The following is a 12,718-nucleotide window of genomic DNA, read 5'->3' on the forward strand; positions in this document are numbered from 1 at the left end:
TCATTGCTAATGTCTAGATACAAAAGGCAAAATCTTTCGAGTTGAATATTTTTTTATCATAATGCTAGTACATAGTATGTACTTAGATTGCATACACGTGAGCAAATTTATAACGTAACAATTGCTTACTTCCGGTAGTATGGCTGTCATTTGAAATCAGAGAACGCAAGAGTAGAAAGTGGAGGAAGTGTTCTTTTCGATTCGCTCCTTTTTCATTCTATAGTAAAAAGCGTTGTAAGCATTATGAAATAAAACGAAATTTTATTTTTTAATTAATAGTAATATAATAAAAGTAGAGTAAAATAAAACGAATTATTACTATATAGGAAATAAGAAAGAGAAATTTAATAAACTAATTTTAATATAGAATTGAATGAATTACATTATCCATTTTTGTGCCACTGCTTTTACAAAATTTTTTAGGGGATTTACTTATATTTTAATACAAATAGACACTAATTTGATGAAAGGTTATGAAACTTACATTGCATGACTATAAGATATTAAATATTCCCATTCTAATCATCTTAACTTTATTATTAATGTAAATATTGTTTGGTTTAAATATAAGCATTGTGGATATATTAATTTAACTTGAAGCTTCTAAAACTGTTTTCTAATATTATGAAAAAAAGGTTACTACTCATAAAAAATAAAAACAGAATTTTCTGAAATAGACTTTTTATCAAACTTCTACTATTTGCCAATGCTATCTAATAATTCAATGAAATATATACAATGTAAATTAATTTGTAGGAAACAATTCTGGAAATTTTGTATTTAAAAATAATTACTATGGCAAAACTTGTTTTTATGAGAAGCTTCTATCTTTCAATGCTTGATGTTAAATAAGTAAGTAATAAATTTTATCAAAATTGGATAAGGAAAATTACTTCAAAATTTATTCAACTATATTATATTATAAATTTCTAAATTTAAATTTGATATTTATCTTCTTCTTTTCCCTTGTATCATTTTCATACAAAATGCAATGTATTTCATAGAATAATCATTTTATTTCACATAAGAAAAGGTTATGTTAACATTTACATACAAAGCTTTATATCTTAAAATAAGCAATTCTTACAATTATGATGTTTACAATATAATTATAATTTTAAGAATAAAAGGAAAAAAAGATTGTAAGATTTTTTGTAGTTATGTTTGTATTAACTTATTATATTTTAAAAATATATTCAATACTACATTATCTAAAGATAATAAGTTATAGATATATTTTCTTTATCTTATCTATAAGTATAAACAATTGGTAAATGTTCTTTATTATGGTGTATTATATACAAGAAAATTATTTGGCAATCATTAAATGCACTTACTTATCAAATAATTTTTGGACTTATTCAATGTATATGGTACAAGAGATAATCAAGAAAGGCAAACGATTAAATTCAAATTGTATATTCTATGATAAAATTAGTATAGCTATATGCTATCAATATATCTAATACAATTATAAATGTGATTTTTTAATAGAAAGAGACTAAAGAATTTACAACATTTTTCATTTCAATTTTTAGTTACAAACAAATCAAATATATTAAAAACAAGTAATTATTTGTCTAAAAATTTGTTCCACAATTTTCATTTATTTGTATACAAAGAATCACTCATATTTTGGAATATAATGAAAATATGTGTCAATCTAATTGAATCAACTTTAAAATGCAAATTTTTTAAATATTATGGATCAATTCAACAAATTTGCCTTTTTATATAAAATCACTCCCTCCTTAGTTGTACTACCATGTATATAATATATACATATATGAAAATACTATAGTATCTAACAAACAAACAAATGTTGAATGATATTATTGTGCAAAATGTTTTGTGCTTTAATATTTTATATTTAAATAAATAGGTCAATGGAAATATACAATCATATGATAAAAACACAGAAATACATTAATGGTATATTCTAACAATAACATTCTAATAAGCACTGACTATTTACAATTTATATTTTGATAACTTCATATAAGCATATATTGCAACTTCATAAATGTGTTATTTTTTTCTAGTAACAAAAGGTTAAAATTCGTTTATTCTTTTAACAATAAGAAAATGTATCTATCAACTGTTTCGTAATATTTATATTTGTAAATAAAGTATTAACGACTTTAATTCGGTGAAAAATAAAATGTGTTTCTCTCTTTTCCTCAACTTTATCAAAAATACTACTTCAAAATAAAAAAATTTTACGTCTGAAGTATTATAAGGTTATATTTATATATACATATACACAGTATATATACGTATATTATATATAATAATAATAAAATGTAACTTACCAGAGCATATATCAATCATAGAAAGTTCTTAAAATTAGATTGATCACAACACTTTCTTCACACGCTTTCAAAAGCACATTTCGTTGTGAGCGCAATAGTTATTTTACCGAAAATACATCTCCATCGCTAGGCACGGAGTCTTGAAAACTGTACTGTTTTGTGAGCCACGTCATACAATACAGATTGAAACTTCCAATGAATATTTTCTCTTAGATAAGAACGACATCTTGCAAAGAAGAAGCAACAATAATATACTTGGCGGATAATTTAAATAAAATTTGCATTAACTGCGCAAAATGTAATATAAATTACTTTTAAATACTTTTTAAATACAATTAAATCCCCATTTTTTTCGCATGTTAATTTTTCAACTTTACAGTCTTGTTGTGATATCATGCTGTTGAAGAAATCTCTGCAGAATTCTCTATATGTTTCTTTGCTCTCGTTGTATGTTTACCATTTTATTTCGTATTGAATATTAGAACTAAGAAAATGTTTTAAATAGTAAAATCAAAATATATAGTATAATAACTTCCTAAACACGTAGAACGCACTATTCTAGAACTTTAAAACATTCTTTTTGTATTTCAAAACACACCGACTTGTTAAAAAAGAAATAGTTTTATCATTAGCAATTCGTAATAAAATTAATTAATTAATTAATAACTAATTAATTAATAATTAAAATAAGATGTTTATAAAACATAAACACATTTTCGTTTTTGTTATTCTTTTATTTTTAATATTATTATTCGATTTATATATTCATAACATATCAGTTTTTAAAAGAAGAATTAGTTCTTTTTAATCATTTTAATTACAATAAATATAATAATTATAATAATATATTTATGTGTAAACATATAATCATAAAAATATACGCATAAAAACAAGTTATATAAAGAATCAAATTCAAATACGAAAAATTCTGAAATGTAACTTCATTTGATTCCCCATTAATTTTGTTCACTATCTGCAACTTCAGCTGTACTTATAAACACATTTCTAGCATGTAGGAAATTCAAATGCGTTCTTTTCATTTCATTCTGTATAGTGTGTCCTATTCGTTTAGAATGTTATTATACGCGACCTTTTGCAACATTTTGAGCGAAATCGGCAACACAATATAACGTGTTCCCTTTATTAAATGTAAAAAAGAAGGAAATAGTAAAAATATTATTAGAATGTCGATATAATGACTAGATTATAACTTTGATCTACCTATGTATACATTTAGCCATGGATACGATTTACATAGATTTGTACATTGTCTACAATTTTATTTCCGCATTATTTTTTTAAATTGATTTTTTTCTTTACACTACTTTTTATTACTTTGTTTATCTGAATATTCACACTTTTTCTTACTACATTATTATTATTATTTTCTCCGTTACATTTCACTTGCAATTGTTATTGTTTATTACTAGCATTCGCATATCCTTTTCCTTTTGTTTATTAGTAAATTCGTTTTAATTTTTTTAACATCAACATCAAATAATTTTAAACTTCAACATATATGTTCTTGAAGTTTTTAATAGTACGTTGAATAGTTATTTCTAAAACAATACTACATATTTAAATCTCGTTTCATTTGTAAAAGAATGTTTTCTAATCTAAATAATTAGTAAAATTATTGAATTATTATAATTTATAAATAAAGTTCTATTTAACATAAAGTATGTTAAACAATTTTTTTTTATTTAAATCTAATTCCTTCTCTAATGATTTTTGTTTAGAGTTCTCAAGCACAAAAACTTCCTTTGCAAATTTAAGTACTCCTCAAACTATTTTATAATTTTGTTACTTATTTCCTTGTACAACAACTCCAATGATATAGTTAAAAATAACTCGTCAAAATGTGAGCAGAATTTATTAGTTAAGGCTCGGATTTTGCCCAATATCCCATTGAACTTCGATTCTGGGCCATTTTGTTTGAAGTACTGTTAACATAGGATTGCTTTCCATAATACCCTTGATAGTGCACTCCAGTAACACGGCTTGACCTTTATGATATTTTACTTTATTTTCTGGATTGCTGTGTTGGAGACTATTGTGATGGTACAGTGGAAATGTATCTGGACAAGTTCGTGGTTCTTCAGGAAAGAACTCGTCCATAAAGTTAGTACGTAGAATAATTCCCAAATTTTCAGTATCCAATTTTTTCTGCATTACGTTGACACTGTAATAAAAATATATATGTTATAACACAATTTGATATATGTATAATGTAAAATATATATTTTGTACTTACTAATCTGTGTCTGTAACTAGTCCAAGTTCAGCGAGAACATCTTGTAATAAATTGGCAGGGATAAAATCATTTCCTTCAGGATCGAATTTTCTAAAAATTCTTTTCGCTTGGTCTGCAGGTGTTTCAGGGCTCACAAGCCTTTTTTCAGTAGAAAATAGCACAGTCAAATGAGTTTCTGAACCCAATACCCAAATAGGATATGATGGAGATTTTAAGAAAGTTCCAACTTCACAGTAACACAAATATTCAAGAAGTGCAAGGAATCCTATAGGATTTTGTTTATCTATCCCACGCAACTCTGAAATTTGTAAATTATTTCAATATTAATAATATAGACAGTTTATAATGTTAAATAACACATTAGAGGAGTAAGATACTTTATGCTTCTATCCTTGATTGAAGGGAAAGGAGAGTTCACAAACAAAATTTACACATATCACACTATTTGCTAGCAAATAAGTATTAATTTATTTGCTATATAATCAACTTTGACAACATTTTGCAGTCAATAACAGCAACAAAAGTATTTTATCACAATTAACGTGTATTAGTTAAGTAATGCTCCTTGTTAGATAATATTAATTATTTATTAAATATATTACAATGGCACAGAATATAAGAATAGCTTACTCAGTCCTCCAACATCTTGATCATGATCCCATACATGGCTAACTGCTCTTCCTGTGAGCATCAAATTTATAAGACTTTGATTCCCATAACCATATGTTGAATCAATCATTGATTCTAAGGGATCCGACATTTCTGAACGAATTTCAGTGACACCTTTTGTAACAATTACACTATAAAGAAGCAATAAGATACCATATCTATCTTTTAACATCTCTAACCTTTCTAAAAAAAATTCTTCTACATGTTCAGAAGTATTTGTTGTAAATAACCTAAAATAAAATATTCGTTTTTATAATAAAAACCGGATTTTTAATCTAAATATAATAAAAATGAGTTTTAAAATGTTTTTAATTGAATTACTTTAAATTCAATAATAACATATCATAGCACATTCGTGAAAATGATTTCCTGAAAACTGTACTTTATTCAATTGTGCTGTTCTTGTAAGCCAATATGTATGTAAGTATATTTTAATTTATTCTTAAAGTTATTCTTAAAACCAGATAGATCATTATCATAATTCATAACAAATTTCCTTACCTCAATTGAGAATGGAAGAGGTCAGAATCTATGGCTCTGCATTCTTCATTAATATCCATCAGTAATATCTTTTTATTTGTTTCTCGATTTTCATTATTTGCCACGCTTATTTCTTCTTCACGATTTTCAATTTCTGGTATTTTTTCCACCCATTTGGCTTTTCTTCCATTATCTTCATTCGAAAATTTACAATCCATAAATACAATACAAAACTTTGGAACTTTCTCCCCAGCTGCTTGCTTTAAAATTTCTATAGAAGCTCGTACAAGGAGCTGGTAACATGTATCCAAATTGATATTTTTCCATGTTGAAACATCAGTCTCAGAGAGTAATTCTTTTAAAATAAAAGCTTGGACAGGAGCTATTACTGCACAAGGACCACCTTCTGTTTGTATCAATGCTGTTGGCTCATCAGGGCTGAAGTAAAATCCTGAAGCAATGGGAAGTGTGTATTATACTAAGTAATAGATTATATACAATCAATTAAGGACGTTGATTAAACTTATTTATTATTTTACTTTTGGTGATAATAATTATGATTAATTTAATGTAAATAACCCAATCTCTATTATTAAACCCTTTATTAAAAAAAAAAACATTTAGGAACATAAAATTACCTTGAGCCCATCGTTTAAAAACATCTTTTTTAACAGTATTGCCCCAGAGTAATGTTTTGATGGAATGTACAAATTCGTCATCGCAGTGAACAACATTTTCAGCCATTATCCACGTTGTTATTTATTTTATTTTTTTAATTATTAGAACATTAAGCGACGTTACACAAACACAAATTATTTGGACGTAATCATAATATTCTTTTGTATCTCTGCCAAATCGAATTAGTTTGTTACAATTTCCAACGATTACAATTGTATCATATAACCTATATCATGAAAGAAACAATCATCCAGTACTTCGCCATTTTAGACATTGCATAGTTAATAAATACACGAGACATGTGAAACCTACTTTTCATATTTATTAGTAAAATCTTATTTTCATGATAAATTTTCTTGCCTCAACTGTTAATATCTCATGAATATGTATTTATATATAACATATATATTGAGCATTTCAATTAATCAACTATATGCTAGCAGAAAATTATAAAACATAAACCTTTTGCTGAAGAACACGAAATGAATATATATTATATTTTACATCTGAAAATTTAAAAAATGTATTTTTAGTTTCTTTGTTTAATATAGGCAGGTATTTTAATTATTTCGAAATTTCATGTATTATTCTATATACCGAATGGTACAGCTAGATGGAATCTTGCATTATTTATTGTTGTATAAAAAAATTCTCGAGATTCTCAGGATTCGGTGTAATACTAACATACTGAAAGAAAAATAAAAGTTGAACAAACTATTTTTCTCAAATTAAATAATATGTCTTATACTGAAAGAATAATAAACGAACAAACAAATTTCAACTCAAACTTATTTATAAGACCATTTTTAAGTTCGCTTTTTTTTACGAGATTTGTCATCACCAAAAGAAATATTTAAAAAATTTATGTATATAAGATCATTTTAAAGTTCATTTCATAAATATGTTTCCAGCGCCATTGTGTACGTAATGTGAATTACAAATTTCGAATCTTTCAGCTTTGCAGCGAACAGTTTAAATAGTACAGTTGTATGAAGGTTTGATATATCTAAACAGTTATAAGTAGGTTAGCTTCCGCATTAAATTATCTTGTGTTCTACAATTTATTTTGGCATTCTTAGAGTGAGAGAATACGAACAGAATAATATAAAGTAAATATAAAGGTTAAAACTGAAAAAACATCTATATAAAGAAGTATCACTAAAGGTTATGTGCATAAAGATTAAACTCTGTTAGTACAATCTCTATTTGAAAGGAAAATAGTACTGTCAACATAAAATTTTTCAATATATTTCTCTATATATAATTATTCAAAATTTATTCAATAAGTATAAAACATGTTTACTAATAAGGTTAGATTTATTATAAGACAAAGCGCTTCGTGTAACTATATTAACAAAACGTATAACCTTTTAATAATTGGTAACACTAATAATTCTGAAAAATGCTCAGTTCGAAACAATTTTACATACTTTTCAAACGAAAGTGAGAAGATCAAGAAAAGCTATCGATTTTTATACGTCATCCCCTGTTTTGTCACCAGCCTTATTGCCTGGAAAAGGTAAGAGCAAATCTTTTAAATTTTCTTTTATAGCAACAATTTCAAAGAGTAGGCTTCGATAATGCAAATTGGTTCAAAGAAATTGCAAATAACATACCTTACAAATTTTTTATTAAATTCTATTTCAGGATAAGGCAAAAATATTTGTCCACGGTTAATGCAGCTGAAATGGTCACTGACGAAAAATCAAATGACGAAGATAAAAATGAGCAATTGGATGAAATACAAGAAGATAAAAAGAAAAAGAAGAAGAAGGAGAAAATTGGGTTTCGTGATCGAAAGGTAAAGGAAAGTAATTATATAATTATTTACGTCCAACTAAATAGTTTATTATTGAACCGAAATTGTTTAAAAAATGGATAATTAATGCATAGTTAAAATTTCAAAATTTTTGGATATTAAAAATTTTCAAAATTGTTAATTATATAAAAAGTTTTATATACATATAGTATAGTATGGTATAGTATAAAATATATAGAACGTTATAAATACAATGGATTTCGATATAACGCAAGGGATACATTCCTCATTATAGAGATACAGGTTATACGGGGGGCGACTGTACTATCAAATGTATTATATATATAATTAAGTAAGATTATAGTACTTTGAGATTTAATAGAAAATTTAATTATTTTAATCATGACAAAGCTATCGTATATTCAAGGTCTATATTTGCTTTTTTACATCATTTTAGCTATTATGATTTAGTTATAAATATTTGTTATGTATTATCATTTCCAAATAACGCATATTTGCAGATTATAGAGTACGAAAATCGTTTGAGAACGTATTCGACGCCTGACAAAATTTTTCGTTACTTCGCGACCGTAAAAATATCGAGTGTAGAAGGTAGCGAAGTTTATATGACTCCAGATGACTTCATCAGATCAATTACTCCTGGCATGAGACAACCAGATGGTATAATTTTATTTGTAGTTTATCTTTCACAATAATTTCTTTTTACATCTTTTTATTACTTTTGTTGTAACTTATCTCTATTATCTATATTTATTTTCATTTTATCTTATTAAAGCCTGTCTTTTATGTTGAATGAATTTAACACTATAATAATACGGACTATAATTTTTGTACTCTTACTAATGTCAAATCAGATTTAATTAACCATTTCTTTATTTACTAACATTTTCATAATACGCTAACAATTTTAATTTTCCAAAACTGGAAATTGTTTTTAAGAAAGCGAATTTGAAGCTAGTCGGTACGGATTTTTGTCAATAACAGAAATACAGTGAATTGCTGCCAAAAGTATATCACAAACGATTGCGAACGTAGCATATTTAAAGTTGGCACATTATTAGTATCAAAGAGTTGATATTATACAGAGTTTCCAGTAATCATGATAGAATTGACAAGGGGCGATTCTACGTGGAGAAATAAGTTGAGAATATAGAATAAAAATTTTTCATATGACTCTTTGTTTTTAAGAAAATCTGGTTTGAAAATTTGTCAAGTATGTATACTTAAACGTGGATAATTTCGAAGTAGACAGAGAATAATGAAAATGAGGTTCTACGTGTAAAAATAAATCGAAAATGTAGAATACAATTTTTTCATTGGATGCTTCATTTCTGAAAAAATTAATTTGGAAAATTTACCAAGTGCATGTATATCAGATTTTATGAAATAAATAATAAATACCTTCGATAATTTTTATTATGTAGAACACACAATATAAATTAAAATAGAGTACTTCAAAATTAAATAATATAATCCAAACTCTTTTTGAATTATCTGTAATCTTCTTAATTAAAGATTAGTAAAATGTTGCTAATGTTATATTGAATTGAATTTTGTTATTATTGAATTAAATGTTATTATCTTCATAATATTATCACATTATATTCCTGTTAAATATATGAAAAATTATTTCTTACACAGATAATAGAGTACGAAAATCGTATAAGACACTATTCTACTCCTGACAAAGTATTTCGTTATTTTGCTACTCTGCAAGTGGTGAACAACGACATCCATGAAATCTTCATGACACCTGATGACTTTTTAAGATCAATAACGCCTGGTATCAAACAACCGGACGGTAATTTTTCAACAAAATCGAATTATTGTATATATATAAATGTCCGTAGAACGCTCCATTCCATTTCTATTCAATAAATAGCCTTCCCATTTACTCTGTTATGATGCTTTCTGCAAATTATTCCAAAGTACATACTACTAAATGATGCGAAATTTAATATACTTGGACCTTATTAATTAATATGTAAATGCTACAATAAATACTATAATGTACAAATGTCTTTTGCAGCCATTATATATAGGCATATCTATATATTAAATGCATGCAACAATATATCTTTCTATGTAATTTGTATTGTAATAAATGACTTCTTTTATCTACAGACCCCATTTTTCAATCTAATGTGTTTTAATGATATATTTATTTTCAGGACTTGGGTTGGACAAATATAAACGCTACGATCCTAAGGTAAGCTCAAATTCAGTTTCTCGCTCGAAAAAATTCGTCAAAGAAAAGTAAATGTTAGTTACTATGTTTCAAGTAAGATATAACTTCTACACTTACAATTGCTTATTGTGGTACAATATTTATTATTCTGATAATTCTACGATTTTTTCATTATTAGTTACTTAATATTTTAATATTTTTAATTGTAAATGATAATTGATACTTAACATATATATAATAAAATAAAATGTATTTAATATTATAATCACGAGTATGTATATATTTTTATAGAATATTCACACAAAGTTAGAACTGGCTTTAGATGAAGATAGCATCTTTTACAAACTTGGAAGTGCTGGTTTAATTAGTTTCTCTGATTATATATTCTTGCTCACCGTATTATCCAGTAAGTTATCGCTGTTAATTTTATATTTTTACTTGAACATCAATTAATCAAATATTTTATATCAAGAAATGTTTCTGTAGCTTCTAGGAGACATTTCGAAATCGCCTTCAGAATGTTTGATTTTAATGGCGATGGTGACGTTGATTCTGAGGAATTTGGAAAAGTCGCTACTTTAATTCGACAACAAACCAGTATCGGAAATCGACATCGCGATCACGTTACCACTGGTAATATGTTTAAGGTACTAGAGTTTATTATTGTCTTGAATATCTGTAATATTAGTGTAAGTTACTGTAATCATTTTCATGTCTTCCCTGAAAATGATTTTAGTAATTATACAAAACGAACAAAGTAATATGAAAACTTACAAGGAAAGTTACAGAATCCGGTAATACAAACTTATTTATATAAGATGTTCCAGTAATCATAGTACAATTGGCAATAGGATGATCCTATGTGAAAAAAGAAATCGGAGACGATAATATTTACTTCAATTATAATTTTCTATCATATAACCAATATATTTACAATTTTCAGGGTGTTAATTCAGCATTAACTACATATTTCTTCGGTCAAAACATGAAAGGGAAGTTGACTATTGAGAAATTTTTAGAGTTTCAACAGCAATTGCAAACAGAAATACTTAGTTTAGAGGTCAGTTTTGCAATATTTCAGTATACATTATTTTATTTTGAAAAGGCATAAATTGTTATAGTTTGAGCGAAGAAATCCTGATGAAAACGGTCGAATAACTGAAGTAGATTTCACAGAATTATTGCTTGCATATGCTGGATATCCTGCCACAAAAAAAGCGAAGATTAGGAAAACTGTAAAAAAGCGGTATACACACACACATATATATATATTTATAATTAATGTAAATATAATTTCTACATAAAAAGTGAAATATTTCAATAATGTATTTTATTTTTTCAGCTTTAAGGATAATCCAAAGGGAATAGACAAAAACGAATATCTGAAGTTTTTTCATTTTTTAAATAATATCAATGATGTGGATACAGCACTGACATTTTATCATATTGCTGGAGCATCAATTGATCCAGGTCTTTCATAATATTTAAAAATAATATTTTTGTCATAAATTAAATTCTATTCGTTCTATTTTTTAAATTAAATCTCTTTAACTTTATAACTTATAACTTTATATCTTTTACAGCTACCCTAAAACATGTAGCAAAAACAGTGGCTCATGTTGATCTGAGTGACCATGTAATACAAGTGGTTTACATTATTTTTGATGAAAACAGTTAGTTGATTATAATATTAAATAATTTAATGTTTGATATTTATTATTTATATGACATACTGTTATTAAAATTTTATGAATCATATAAGTCTTTATATTTTAATATATAACAAATTTAGCTTTATATTGTTAGACATATTATGTAAAAGTTTCTATTTAGTAAGAAGTAATGTATGTTATGATATTTCTACGTAGATACTAACAATCTCCTTAATATAAGGTACAAAACATTCTGTACATTATAAGATTGATTAATTTTGAAGTAATAATATTTTTTGTTTATTTCTAGTGGACGGCCAATTGAGTAACAAAGAATTTGTTGCTGTAATGAAAAATAGGGTTCTAAGAGGATTAGAGAAGTCAAAAGATACTGGTTTTGTCAAGCTAATTGAATCAATGGTAAAATGTTTAAAAATCAGTTATAATATGCATTTTGATAATTAAAGCAAAATTAAGAGGTTTCTGGCTTTTTTATCATATACGTTTAAAATGGAATTAATTATTGATTTATCTCATTCAGAATTTATCATTACTAATCGCTATTTATTCACTAAGAAATAAACATAATGTATGAGAAAAACTGTTACATACATACTTCTTTTAATATCTCCTATAATATCTTTTTTTATATATCTGATATGTCAAACAAATATATTACTTTATGGTAAACTAAAAATGTTTTGT

At 25.7% G+C, this 12,718-nt stretch overlaps 3 protein-coding genes across 8 annotated transcripts in view; 1 reads left to right on the forward strand and 2 right to left on the reverse strand.

The window, feature by feature from the left end:
• gw (trinucleotide repeat containing adaptor protein gawky) overlaps positions 1-2,618 on the reverse strand; it is a 40,085-nt gene extending 37,467 nt beyond the window's left edge. For 2 of the 5 annotated variants that reach the window (XM_033345034.2, XM_033345032.2), the window contains exon 1: positions 2,313-2,607. The gene's annotated coding sequence lies outside the window, so the exon portion shown is untranslated. Of the gene's footprint in view, positions 1-2,312 lie in introns of all 5 variants that reach the window. The other 3 variants (XM_033345031.2, XM_033345028.2, XM_033345036.2) reach the window with 3 other exon arrangements.
• Positions 2,619-3,025: 407 nt separating this feature from the next.
• Positions 3,026-6,675, reverse strand: LOC117163049 (ubiquitin carboxyl-terminal hydrolase MINDY-3 homolog). Its single transcript, XM_033345019.2, has 5 exons — positions 6,354-6,675; positions 5,737-6,166; positions 5,197-5,465; positions 4,567-4,864; positions 3,026-4,494 (listed from the first exon to the last, which is right to left on the reverse strand). The coding sequence occupies exons 1-5, from the start codon at positions 6,457-6,459 to the stop codon at positions 4,188-4,190; spliced, it is 1,410 nt and encodes a 469-aa protein (XP_033200910.1). The 5' UTR covers positions 6,460-6,675; the 3' UTR covers positions 3,026-4,187.
• Positions 6,676-7,342: 667 nt separating this feature from the next.
• MICU1 (Mitochondrial calcium uptake 1) lies at positions 7,343-12,710 on the forward strand. 2 transcript variants are annotated; one of them, XM_033345016.2, is made up of 11 exons: positions 7,343-7,912; positions 8,041-8,194; positions 9,815-9,974; positions 10,345-10,382; positions 10,653-10,767; positions 10,848-11,008; positions 11,305-11,421; positions 11,483-11,607; positions 11,704-11,831; positions 11,945-12,034; positions 12,324-12,710. In XM_033345016.2, exons 1-11 carry the CDS (start codon positions 7,689-7,691, stop codon positions 12,476-12,478), a joined length of 1,467 nt encoding a protein of 488 aa, XP_033200907.2. In that variant the 5' UTR covers positions 7,343-7,688; the 3' UTR covers positions 12,479-12,710. The 2 variants fall into 2 exon arrangements, with proteins under 2 accessions (XP_033200907.2, XP_033200908.2); XM_033345017.2 differs by lacking the exon at positions 9,815-9,974 and adding an exon at positions 8,674-8,833 and having other exon boundaries at positions 7,346-7,912.
• The last annotated feature ends 8 nt before the right edge of the window (positions 12,711-12,718 follow it).

This window comes from Bombus vancouverensis, chromosome 16 (assembly GCF_051014615.1).
Source record: "Bombus vancouverensis nearcticus chromosome 16, iyBomVanc1_principal, whole genome shotgun sequence".
NCBI classification, from domain to species: domain Eukaryota; kingdom Metazoa; phylum Arthropoda; class Insecta; order Hymenoptera; family Apidae; genus Bombus; species Bombus vancouverensis.